This window comes from Melanostigma gelatinosum, assembly GCF_949748355.1.
Source record: "Melanostigma gelatinosum genome assembly, chromosome: 12".
In the NCBI taxonomy this organism is placed as follows: Eukaryota; Metazoa; Chordata; class Actinopteri; order Perciformes; family Zoarcidae; genus Melanostigma; species Melanostigma gelatinosum.
Genome location: NC_136645.1, coordinates 16,678,295 through 16,691,450, shown reverse-complemented (window position 1 = coordinate 16,691,450; position 13,156 = coordinate 16,678,295). Strand labels below are relative to the sequence as shown.

Here is a 13,156-nt window from a genome sequence, read left to right as displayed (position 1 = left end):
GAACTATAGCAGAGACCCTGAGCTCCGCAACACCGACAAACACTGCTTCAGCACCTGATTGGCCTTCAATTTCCCTTCCTTAGACCTCAACAAGGCGTCTGTGGTGCCCTTATCAACTATAAGGTCCACACTGCTACAACCGTAGTGCTCGTGGAGCTGTGTGCAGTCCAGCTCTACGAACTCAAGCCGAGAGGAAAGATTGTGAGGTTGAATGGCTTTGGTTTGGACGTGTTCATGCATTAGTCGCACAGCTATGGGGGAAATGTCTGCACAAGTGACCCGGACCGGGAGAGGAGAGAGTCTGTAAATACAGGGCCCGAAAGCAGAAGTGCCACAGACCATATCCAGGACTTGGCGCAAACCGTCTGGGTGGGGCTTGGTCTGCAATAGGGGCATAATGAAGTCCCGGACAGCATCGAAGCCAAAGAACCGCTCAAAGTGTTTGAAGGTGTTTGTGCTGCTGCTGCTCTCAGTGTAGAAGCGGTCCCAAGTTGCTTTCTTATCCATGTTTTCAATCAGTTCAGCTAGGCAGAAACACAGATGGGATTATGTCACGAGTTAGTGAGTGAACATTAGCAGTAAAACACATACAACTTGCCTTAATGCCTCCATCCTTCTGTCATATTTGGAGGGACTTTATGCTAAAGTAAATTTAAAATCCATCAATTTAATGTGTCAAATGTCTTTTCTTTTAATATATGATTTAAGACCTTTTCTTGGGTCCTTAGAAGCCACTAAGCTCGGCATGAAGACAATCTACCAAGCTGACAAACTCAAATGACTCACATTGCTCATTAAAATAAAAAAGCAACATAAACTCAACAGTCCTGCATTGAATCCTCCCTTTGTGTACTTTATAATGCTCAGTTCATCTTTAAACTGTTAAATAGATGTGTTGATGTATCCAGGCTGTGTTATATTAGACTGCATTAGCTTGGTGTTGCCAACAAGTTTGCAACTGAGTGTCACGTTATTGCACAACAAAGTGCTACTTTATGGTCAGCTTCTGTAGCTAACATATCGGTGACAATTAGGTAAGACATCAGTGCACACACCTGCAACTCACTTTAACTTTTCTTTCTTACTTATTTGGAGGTTCACGCTATTCCCCCCCCAGACCACTCGCTGTGTGCAGACACCCTGCCTGAGTCTCGGTGCAGTGACAATACAATCAAAGGTGTTATGATGTGGTGCGTTCATGGACCCAAATGCAGACTCAGGACAGCAGAGTTATATTTCAAAAAACAATTTTATTTATTTCTCTCAGGCAGAGGAAAAGACAGGAAATACATAGTCAAAAAGGAGGCGTCTCTATGCGCTCCGCATGGGTCCAAGCCGGAAAGTGGCAAAATCCTCTGAGCGGCTGACGAAGCCGACAGGTAAACAGTCACGTCAAACACAGAGGCGCGTCCTCGCGCTCCGCTCTGATCCTAGCCGGAAAGTGGCTGGCAGGCAGGCTGGAACGTCTGTGTGATACCCGAGGCTCGACACAGGAACGCCAAGACTACACAGTTGATCTCCGAGGAACTAACTGGAAGGCTTCTTCGTGCAGGTGAAAACCCGAGGCTCGACACTGGACGGCAGGTAAGTTGAACAGGTAAGGTAACCCTCCGCTCTGATCCTAGCCGGAAAGTGGCTGGCAGGCAGGCTGGAACGTCTGTGTGATACCCGAGGCTCGACACAGGAACGCCAAGACTACACAGTTGATCTCCGAGGAACTAACTGGAAGGCTTCTTCGTGCAGGTGAAAACCCGAGGCTCGACACTGGACGGTAGGTAAGTTGAACAGGTAAGGTAACCCTCCGCTCTGATCCTAGCCGGAAAGTGGCTGGCAGGCAGGCTGGAACGTCTGTGTGATACCCGAGGCTCGACACTGGACGTCATCTAAATTGAACACAAAAACAGATTGTTAGAGCTAGAAGAGCTAGAAGAGGAGCGAGAATAAATAGGAGTGGAGAAGACACAAGAGGAGGGAGGAGATGGGTCACAGCGAGTGGAGGAGCCAGTCCTGCGTTGTAAGGCTGGGATTCTACGGAGGATGATCCGTGGGGCGTCGGGGCGGTTGGGGAGAGGATGAGGAAAGTCCTCCACGTGAAGCGTTGTCCCGCCTGAAGGTTTAAAAAAATAAATACAACCATCAGACCACTGCTCCACATCGTGGAAACAAACCAAGGACTGTTACATCATATAGACTTCTCTGCAGGAAGTTCTGTTAGTCATTCGGTATGTGAGTCTCAATGGGAGATGATGAAAGAAACGTATCAAAGTGTTAAAATAACTGTGTGACATTCAGGTTCTTTGTTCTTACCGTGCTCCTGGTTGGAGGGACTGTGTCCGTGCTGCCAGGGTTGTAGTCTGGTGGGGGACTAGGTGAGGAGCTAGAAGAGGAGCTAGAAGAAGAGAGAGAAGAAATATGAGTGGAGAAGACACAAGAGGAGGGAGGAGATGGGTCACAGCGAGTGGAGGAGCCAGTCCTGCGTTGTAAGGCTGGGATTCTACGGAGGATGATCCGTGGGGAGTCGGGGCGGTTGGGGTCCGGGATGAGGAAAGACCTCCACGTGAAGCGTCGTCGCGCCTGAAGGTTTAAAAAAATAAATACAACCATCAGACCACTGCTCCACATCGTGGAAACAAACCAAGGACTGTTACATCATATAGACTTCTCTGCAGGAAGTTCTGTTAGTCATTCGGTATGTGAGTCTCAATGGGAGATGATGAAAGAAACTTATCAAAGTGTTAAAATAACTGTGTGACATTCAGGTTCTTTGTTCTTACCGTGCTCCTGGTTGGAGGGACTGTGTCCGTGCTGCCAGGGTTGTAGTCTGGTGGGGGACTAGGTGAGGAGCTAGAAGAGGAGCTAGAACAAGAGAGAGAAGAAATATGAGTGGAGAAGACACAAGAGGAGGGAGGAGATGGGTCACAGCGAGTGGAGGAGCCAGTCCTGCGTTGTAAGGCTGGGATTCTACGGAGGATGATCCGTGGGGAGTCGGGGCGGTTGGGGTCCGGGATGAGGAAAGACCTCCACGTGAAGCGCCGTCGCACCTGAAGGTTTAAAAAAATAAATACAACCATCAGACCACTGCTCCACATCGTGGAAACAAACCAAGGACTGTTACATCATATAGACTTCTCTGCAGGAAGTTCTGTTAGTCATTCGGTATGTGAGTCTCAATGGGAGATGATGAAAGAAACTTATCAAAGTGTTAAAATAACTGTGTGACATTCAGGTTCTTTGTTCTTACCGTGCTCCTGGTTGGAGGGACTGTGTCCGTGCTGCCAGGGTTGTAGTCTGGTGGGGGACTAGGTGAGGAGCTAGAAGAGGAGCTAGAACAAGAGAGAGAAGAAATATGAGTGGAGAAGACACAAGAGGAGGGAGGAGATGGGTCACAGCGAGTGGAGGAGCCAGTCCTGCGTTGTAAGGCTGGGATTCTACGGAGGATGATCCGTGGGGAGTCGGGGCGGTTGGGGTCCGGGATGAGGAAAGTCCTCCACGTGAAGCGTCGTCGCGCCTGAAGGTTTAAAAAAATAAATACAACCATCAGACCACTGCTCCACATCGTGGAAACAAACCAAGGACTGTTACATCATATAGACTTCTCTGCAGGCAGTTCTGTTAGTCATTCGGTATGTGAGTCTCAATGGGAGATGATGAAAGAAACTTATCAAAGTGTTAAAATAACTGTGTGACATTCAGGTTCTTTGTTCTTACCGTGCTCCTGGTTGGAGGGACTGTGTCCGTGCTGCCAGGGTTGTAGTCTGGTGGGGGACTAGGTGAGGAGCTAGAAGAGGAGCTAGAAGAAGAGAGAGAAGAAATAGGAGTGGAGAAGACACAAGAGGAGGGAGGAGATGGGTCACAGCGAGTGGAGGAGGAACGTAGGGGGACGTAGGGGAACTGTCGTCCCATCTGAGGGTAAAAACACACACAACCCTCAGACCACTGATCCATATCATAGTCATTTCTCATATCACATTGAAAGGATCAGTAGCACAAAGCAGTGTGACTAGATAGAAAGTAAATGTCATACAATAAATGATACGCTCGCAAAAGTATTAGCAGAAACAAATCCAGTACAGTGCAACATGTTTGCATTTGTTCCAGTGTTGTTACTGCAGGAGGCCTTCCATATGTCTACATTGACTAAAAGTCAGAAACATATCAGCACTTTTTCGATAGAAAATATCTTTTAGTGGTTCTTTCACTCTGCTGTTCATTGTGTTAATATGTATGAAAAATATCACAAGTATGTAGGAAATGTGTGAATTGTGAGTTAATATGGATTAAATATATTATCATGCGTGCATCACTTGTGATCCGTATCACCGAGAAGTTATATAAATATAAAGAAACAATATTTCTATTAGCATTTCTCAGTTTAAGCTAACGCTGGACGGTCGGGTCTATAAAGCTAACGTTAGCTAACCAAGAAAGCAGCTTTTGTTCAGATAAACTTGTTTAAACTTGGTCTCAACAGTCAAAAGTCAGTCCTAGTGGATTAATATACACTGATAACTGAAAATATTATCAATATTAGGATAAACATCGGTTCAGATAGATACATAAATAAATACATAAAAAACAGTGGTGGAAAAAGTATATAAATCTCGCTTTTTTTCCTGCAAAAGTTGATCAGAATCAGACTTACCTTTATCAGTAACGTTAAGTCACGGATGCAGAAAAATCCTGGTTTGAAGGTGTTTCTTGGGAGGTTTCTTCGAGTGAAAGTAGATTTCGGCTTTTTCGAGTGAAAGTAGATTTCGGCTTTTTCTGACGGACCAACGGTTGGAACAGACTGAATTTAGAAAAAATGCACAATTTGGTAAACATGGTAACGATGGAACGTTCGACTGAGAACAGCTCGTTCTTACCTCAGAGTCTCCATCAGGTCCTCAACAGTCCTCCGCTGCACAAACAGACATTAAATACAACTTTAAGAGGAATATATCCACATGAGCTCAAATAATACAACTAACATGACATTGTGACTCAGTCTCCTGTCGCGTTTGAGAGTCACGTGACCTGCCCAGGGGTTAACCACACATTAAGTCTCCATTCAGGCCTATTTAAAAAACACGGTCTCATATAATGTCCAATAATATAGAGATGCATGTTTGCATGGAGGTTTGAGGGTGTCAGGTTGGACCCTGTCCTTGGTCCTATGTGGTCCTCCAGTGTCCACAGATTGACAGCACGTGGACCTGCTGTTTCACGTTTCCTACATTGTTGTGACAGGAAGCCAGAGTTTCAGAATAAGTGACACAAACATCAATTTGAAATAAAATGAAAACATATTTTCTGAGGTTTGTTTACTGGTCCACATCCTGTCTGTCTTTGGGCCATCGTTGGACAAATGTCTCTCCAGAGACATTACATTTACACACCCCTGCATCACACCTGTATTACTCTCTTTGATCCATTTTCTTTTGTTAAAGTAGAAACTTGATGTAACTTTACTAATTGATATTGTGCATAGTGGCATGTATGCACATGTTAAATGAGTTGTTTAACAAGTACTTGTGGGAAGAAGCAAAGGACACTGGTTGTCAAACACCATTATTGATAATGCCCATGAGAAGGGCTTATGTCGAAACATTTATCTGGCATGATTGCTAAAATGAAATGACACAAAGCTTTGTTGATGCCTTGTTTTTACCTGAGGTTCCCATCATCTTGTAGGCTTGAATGCCATGTTTTTAACTTCAAAATGAAATATACTCTTTCATCATTACGCATGTTAAAATGTGATACTGTGTCTCAAGGCTTGCCTTGCATTTATCATCAACATAACTGGCGCCAAATGACAGTTATGTGAAGCTATGTGAAGTTATGTGAAGTAGGAAAGGGTTGCACCAAAAACACAACAAATACAAGTTATTCTCACAATCCTCAATCCTTACACAGAAGCCAGAAGGTTGCTGTTCAAAAGCAGACTCTTAAATCATGATTGTCTCTCAGGTCTTGAAGCTTGGTCAAACTTCCAAAATCAACACAAAGATTATTTTCCTACTTTTTTTCATAACCAGTGTAAGTCTAGAAAACACACCTAAAAGATTTTACTCTACTATATTTTCGAGACCAACCTTCTTATGATTACAAATTAGTTTGAAATAAAATAACATACATAACAAATATGAGAACTGAAACAAACGGGAGATAATTGACACACTTATACAGGTAAAGGTTGTTCAATCAGGAGAAACTTAATTTACAGTGAACAAATACATTTATTAAATTGTGCAAAGTAAAGATTTTGGAGAGCCGACACTGGTGGGCTTGTTGAAGACAGTAGGGCAGGTTGAAGATCTATATGACGGCATGTGGCGTGGGACTGAGTTCAATGAGCTCAGTAGGAGAAACCTTGAGCACTGGATGTGATGATGAATGGGGAGGAGGGTCACATCGATTCTGAAATGACAGCTGACTGCAGAGAAGAGAACAGGTCTTTAAAGTTTGACAGAAAATATATGATTGGCTGAGGGAGGCCAAGGCGAAATCGCCCACTGTCAACTGGTAGAGTAGGAGTCAGAGAGATTTGTGAGTGAATGAGAGCATAAAAACACTGTCCTAATGTAGGAAGTTAGAGTAAATCCCAACATTTTACATAGTTAATTATTTTACAACTGTATGATTATAAATACTATATTGCAAAATAGCACTCCTAAGCAAAGTTCTCTAAGTTTTACTTACTTTACTCTGGCACAAAAACAATATTTTTGTCTCTTGCGTTGCAGATTGCAGATATTTTAAATCATACATACAACAAGTCACAACAAAAGTTTAAGCTGTTGCAAATAACTCCACAAATGATCCTTTTAACATTGTTAAGCTGTCTGTGTTTGCGAATTCATATTCAAATGCTAATACTGTATATTGCATCCCGTGTACTGTATGGTAACTATATCCACACCCAAATCTCACCACCTGAGTTTGGGAATTAGTCAATTGATGGATTTAAGACCTTAAAACTGTTTTGAACTGAATCATTTGGTGGATAATAGTTATTAAGACAAATAATAAGTCTTTCTATTCATTATTTTTTGTTTGCGTAGCACGTTTCACTGCTCTGATTGGAAGAAGCCCAATTTGCATTTTACTAAGAATTTTTTCGACATACTATACTGACTTTGTTATGACTTTATTCAACACGGTATACTATGACTTTTTTATGACTATCCGACATAATCCATGACTTTTGACAACCATCTAATTCATCTCTCCTGATCATTCACTGAAGACTGGATCAGTGGTGTTGTATCACAACAGAAACACAATCGAAAGACAACATTTAGTGACACATAGGGAATGTGGAGAATATGAACAAAACCTATAAAAAGACATATTTAGTTGATTTCAAAACTCAATAACGATGTGTTTAAAGTTTTGTCAACCTCTCTGAAAACTGACTTTTCAATCTCAACAAATAAATGGATACGCTAAATGAACAAGAAGTCCTTAAAGTGCTCCAAACATGTATGATTCCATGATAAATGGGCACAGCAATACGACTGAAAGCTCCAGAACAGCCACTAAATGGGTATTGTGGTGATATTGTTGAGTCAAATAGAAAAGTGATTACCTTCATCTCTATGTAGGCCTAATATCATGTCAATTAATCTCAATCCAATTACTTTGTGTAAAATACATTGTTTGGTTTATGAGGTTGGCCATGTATGAGATTGGCTGAATGCATTGAAATGAAGAATAGCCTATCTACAGCCACATGATGTGGAATGCTTAGTTACGCAGTAATTGACCACGTGGTGGAGATGTTGGGCAGGCAATTTAAGTATGCCACCAGGTTTCTTGTTTTTCTTTTAATAGTTTTTGTGAACATGTTGAAAATAAAATGTATCACCGTGCTAATGTGTGTGTTGTTATAGGCTACACACTTGTGTATAATGTTTGTTGTAACATAATCGTTCTGTCTCAAAGAAGGAGAATAAGACAAAAAGATTTTGAAAAATAAAAATATATAAACCAGTGTGACTTTGCAATAGTTGTGTTGCGTGTCTGTGATCTGCTTTGTATTTTGGTTGTTTTCAGTATTTCGGTGCATTCAGTCCCGCCTTCATGGGATCCCTCCTGTGACGTGGAGAAAAGTTCACTTTTTTCTCTCTCTCCAGCTGGACGTGATCTCTGGTCAACACCAGCTGCGTTGAAGCCTAGCGGGTAATGTTGGTTATTGTCGGTGACATAGTGCCGCGTCCCGCGCAATCCGCCTCGAATAAAATACATGTTCAGTCTGTTGCGGGACAGAAAGCAGCCGCGAAGAGCTCAGACAGGTCATGGCAAAGAAGTCAACTCCAGGCTGGTTTGGAGCTTTTCTCTCTACGACGATCATAGCCATTATTGTGGGGAGTCCGGTCAGCGGTGAGTTGTTTACTTTCTTGGAGGTTTTCCTGCACTAACTTCATGCCGTTCACAGTGACATCTCAGTCTAAACTCGATTCAATGTGCAGCAGCAGAGACGTGTTATATATAATATATAATATATTGAAATATTCATGTGCATTACATACTCGTTAAAGATATTATTTGTAGACCTACATACAAAGTAACAACATACGGCACATTCCTGAGTTCGTCTCATAGCACTACATGCGAAGGCTTCTGTCGCTTCTTTTTAATTACACACTGTGTTATTCGGTTGTGGACTGGATTACAGGTCTCAGGAGATTTAAATGTTTAGGTTTACTAAGTGCCATGTTACTGCGAATGCAGTTCTCTGTTCATTTAGATTGTCGTTATACTAAAAACAAAACAAAAAAGTACAATTATACTAATGCTAATCTGATTAAATGATGGCGATTATAATTTTCGCTATAATCCTATAGTCTGGTGCAGAACCAGTAGTCACCACTGCTTTATCATGTAAATATATCATATAAATCTGAAACATCTCATGGTTCCTCAGGCACTGTCCTCCAAACTCTGAGCCACAGGTGATGAGTGCACTGAGGGTAAGACTGTAAATAACTGCCATAATTACAGTACTTGATTTGTCTTCTTTATTAACAGTTTACAAGCAAAAACTTGGGAGAAATGTGTAGCTGTGCAAAGGATGACTGTAACAGAGTAGTGTGTCAGTCATCAAGGCATCAACTTTCAGAGTTTATGAGCCTGATGCTCATCATTTGTTGTATTCCTGGCAGTGAGCCATAATCATCTGACCGGCCAGGTTGAGCTGGACTTACCTGGAAAGAGCTGCGATGTTCCCTATAGTGTAGAAGACGGCGAAAAGCTTTAATCCATTCGGAAGGAACAGCAGTGCTGAACCCTGACAACACAGCAAAGAAGTCTCAGTCAGCTACACAGAATAATGTCACCAAACTTTAAAATAGGGACAAGTGGAAAGTATCTAAATGAGTCCTGGATTCTGATATGATTGAAGGCTTACATCTATGTCATTTATTTTTTTTGGAACAAACAAAACGCAACAAGGACTTCTGCGGCTCCCCTAGTGGCAAAATACTATAGGAGGCTTTGTAATGATTCGCTGCCTGTGTGTCATGAATGCCCACTATCTGGACCACTTTCAGTGAAAGAGACTAGTGTCACGCTGTGAGTGTGAACAGAGTGTGCATTTCACCATGGGAGGAATAACATTTAGACTAAGCTTTTAAAAAGATGGGAGCATTTTACTCAAGTGTTGGTTGTAAGAACATTTAAATAACCTGCAGATAACAACTGCATCTCACAGAAGGAGCAAATTCTGGACATTGCTTATTTCTACAGAAAAAGGGGAGCACGGGGCAGCCTTGTGGCTCCGCGCCCGACTCTGTGACTTTCACCACCCAGGCCTACATGGGTTCTGTTGGGGCTTTGTCAGAGTGAATCCCTATGTGGTGGCTTCAAAGTGTTATCAGCAAGTGCAGCCAGTGACAAGACTTCCTGTCATTTCAACTGCAGACTACGCTCTACAAACTGAAACTTTCAGCTCTTTGCCGACAGCAAGCAACCTATAAGTGTTAATTAAAGTGTAAGTGACATGTGTCAGTCACTATCATCTGCAAGCGTGCAAGAGAACAGGAATTTGTCTAGATGGTATTTGCGCTGAGCCATGTTAGTTTGAGAGTTTCATAATGCCTATAAATCCAACATAATACAAGAAAAAAATAACTTGGCCCATAACCCAACAACAGTAATAGTGTTACGTATGCTCTGCAATTCCTAATGTCAGTATGAAGTCCAACAGAACATAAAAGATGCCTTTTTCCAACATGAAAGGCAGAGACACTCACGAGTATTGAACACAGGATGCCTCCAGCAAAGCATATGACAAAGAACTTCACCCTGGTGCTGTAGCTGAGAGTGCTGGCATCGAGGACCTGGTGAGAACAATGGGAGGATGTCACAAGACGAGTCTAATGACCCGCAGAAAGACTCACAGGCTTTCTACTGGGGATTTAACCATGTTGGCTAGAGCCAAACAGAGAACACACAGCGACAATAATATCTTTAAACACAAACGGCACAGGTCTACATTACAGACAGAGAGCATTACTCTGTACACTGAAGTTAGGCAAAAGAACCAATACAACCAAACTACGGAGCACCTCTTGGGTCACATGATAGAAAAAGACTTCATGTGTATTGAGTTTCTTTTTCCACCATGTGACCCCAGAAGGGATCCGTACCAAACTGTACAGAATAATCTGCAAGAAAATGCAGAATTGCAACCTTGGCAGACTATGGTGTGCCAGAGTGAAACTTGTAATTCTTTACTTTTAACCTCTTGCAAAGTTAGAGTTACAATCATGTAACACAATATAAAAACACAGTATTCAAGTCAGCATCTTACCCAGTGTCCTCCTCATCGGGAACGCGTGTAAAAAGTGTAAATAAACAAAACAATTTATTGAATCTGCCAGAAACATACGATAGTTAAAGTTAGCTTTCGTGTATGCTTAAACAGACTCCGAAAGGAAACATGATAACGAAAGTGCTATGTTAGCGAACTCAATGTCTATGAAATGCTATCACTACTTAATAATATAGCTAACCAGCGTAAGCTAAGTTATCTAACGTTGACTGTAAGATAACAAACCACTTTAACGTTGAAAGCAGGTATCCGAGAGGCAACGCCCAATCTCAGACAGGAAAAGAGACTAGCACAATTCATGTTTTTATGACATGTTATCCACGTAACTTGACACAGAGTTAGCATTAGCTGCATGTAGCTGTCATACCTGGTCAGTGAGACCCAGCTCTTCGTTCTCCTCATGGCCGCTTAACACACGACGAAGCTTGTCCATCGCTACAGGCTGTTAGCGAGCAGACGGGCGGGAGAAGGCAGAATGTCTATAGTTCCAACTGCACGTCTGATATTTATGTCTGAAAGTTTTGATCGCAGAAGTGACAAGTTTGACTTCCTGTCTTCCTGAACGGTGCTTTCTGTAAGTGCTGACTTAGAATCGGTTTTTTCGCAGCCAGTGTTGGCCAACGTCTACGGGGAGGCGTTTAAATAACAGACTGCAGATCAGCTTCAACACCCCCACTTCCTCGGAACTGCTGCTGCCTTCCAGTGCTGTTGGAAATACTAGTGTTGCTCAATGAACGGCGTACGAACAAAACGAGCACAAATGTTGTGCTCTTGTTGGACTGTATTGATAACGTGCTGGCATTTCGGGTGTGATAGGCTGTTGGTGCCTTGCACGACTTTACGTTCAATCTTTAAAGGCTTGAATAGACAAATGAATAACCTGATAGAAACAGATCCGCCTCCTACTTAGTATTCAACCAATAGGCTTCCATCCGAAGAACCTATTCATGACTCGCGCACTCTGTCTAAGCGCCTTTTTAGCTTTTCATTCGCTCCTACAGAGTGAACTTTCTAGGTCCGTGCACGTTTAACTGCTGGACATAATACTTCTGTTACAAATAAACCGTATTGCTTGAATTGAGCTAAACGCCTCGACCTAAGTCTGTTCACCTGAGTTTTCTCCTCAACATGAGTTTCATTCACAACAGATAACGAGATAACGTCAGGTCGCACCGTTTCCTGGTGAACTCCAAAGGCTCGATGCTAACGCAGCTAGCTGCTAACAAGCTAACGCTACATGGGCGCCTCGGGTCATGTGATCTTGTCAGACAGAAACAACCAACGAGAGCTGAGGAAACATTACAAGCCCTTATGACCACAGACTGTGTGTTACAACGTATACATACAATATTATTCACAGAGTTGCACGTTATATAGTTTGATAAATTAATTTCAAACAGCGTGTCTATTTGTCTTCCCATATTCTCCGTCGGTGACACATCTTTTACTTCTTTGTATTTTTCATGCTCAACCAGCAGAGAGCGACATTTAACCATAGACTTTGTGCATTTAACCAACGTCACTTTAAAGTCCCCATTTCTGATTTTGCTTTGTTCATTTAGCTGCTATCTGCCAGCATCTCAGCTGCACTCAAATCCACTAGAGCCCATCGAAAAAACACTAGATGTAGTAGACCAGGGGTGCCCACACTTTTTCGGCTTGAGAGCTACTTTTAAAATGACCAAGTCAACATGATCTACCTACATTCATAAAGAGGTCATTCTTTACCTTCAGGTTATTTTATAAGTAGTAAATCTATTGTCTCTGCTGTCGGAATGTGGAGGTCCAGTTTGGTGGATAACTCACTCTGTCTGTGTACCTTATCAATTACTTTTTACAATCACTTCAGTAGTTTACTCATTTAATATTATCACCATCCAGATGAAGAAAGTTGCTATACAATAGAGCGAGGAGTCACTTGGTAGCAGTAGTCAGTCCCCTTAGCTCCCCAACCTCCTGCACCCCAACATCTGCTGCCATCAACCCCGGCTCCTGTGCCTCCGTCTCCAGCCACAGCAGCCTGGCATCAGGGTCTTCATCAGAGAACTATAGCAGAGACCCTGAGCTCCGCAACACTGACAAACACTGCTTCAGCACCTGATTGGCCTTCAATTTCCCTTCCTTAGACCTCAACAAGGCGTCTGTGGTGCCCTTATCAACTATAAGGTCCACACTGCTACAACCGTAGTGCTCGTGGAGCTGTGTGCAGTCCAGCTCTACGAACTCAAGCCGAGAGGAAAGATTGTGAGGTTGAATGGCTTTGGTTTGGACGTGTTCATGCATTAGTCGCACAGCTATGGGGGAAATGTCTGCACAAGTGACCCGGACCGGGAGAGG

General features: G+C 42.6%; 1 protein-coding gene across 2 annotated transcripts; it reads right to left on the bottom strand.

Annotated features, from left to right (window-relative positions):
- Positions 1 to 1,230: 1,230 nt before the first annotated feature.
- Positions 1,231 to 11,552, bottom strand: LOC306785859 (uncharacterized protein). Of its 2 annotated transcripts, none has more exons than XM_079280391.1 (11): positions 11,187 to 11,552; positions 10,239 to 10,325; positions 9,192 to 9,274; positions 4,866 to 4,900; positions 4,643 to 4,789; positions 3,709 to 3,903; positions 3,242 to 3,508; positions 2,775 to 3,041; positions 2,308 to 2,574; positions 1,988 to 2,107; positions 1,231 to 1,883 (listed from the first exon to the last, which is right to left on the bottom strand). In XM_079280391.1, exons 6-11 carry the CDS (start codon positions 3,901 to 3,903, stop codon positions 1,719 to 1,721), a joined length of 1,281 nt encoding a protein of 426 aa, XP_079136517.1. In that variant the 5' UTR covers positions 4,643 to 4,789; positions 4,866 to 4,900; positions 9,192 to 9,274; positions 10,239 to 10,325; positions 11,187 to 11,552; the 3' UTR covers positions 1,231 to 1,718. The 2 variants fall into 2 exon arrangements, with proteins under 2 accessions (XP_079136517.1, XP_079136518.1); XM_079280392.1 differs by having other exon boundaries at positions 4,643 to 4,764.
- Positions 11,553 to 13,156: the final 1,604 nt, after the last annotated feature.

What these genes read in the sequence shown, in the direction of transcription:
- LOC306785859 (XM_079280391.1), bottom strand. Translation starts at nt 3,903, where the DNA reads ATGGGACGACAGTTCCCCTACGTCCCCCTACGTTCCTCCTCCACTCGC. An exon ending in TCCCTCCAACCAGGAGCACG is followed by an intron (nt 2,575 to 2,774) that starts GTAAGAACAAAG and finishes TTAAACCTTCAG; the next exon opens with GCGCGACGACGCTTCACGTG. An exon ending in GACTGGCTCCTCCACTCGCT is followed by an intron (nt 1,884 to 1,987) that starts GTGACCCATCTC and finishes TGTTCAATTTAG; the next exon opens with ATGACGTCCAGTGTCGAGCC.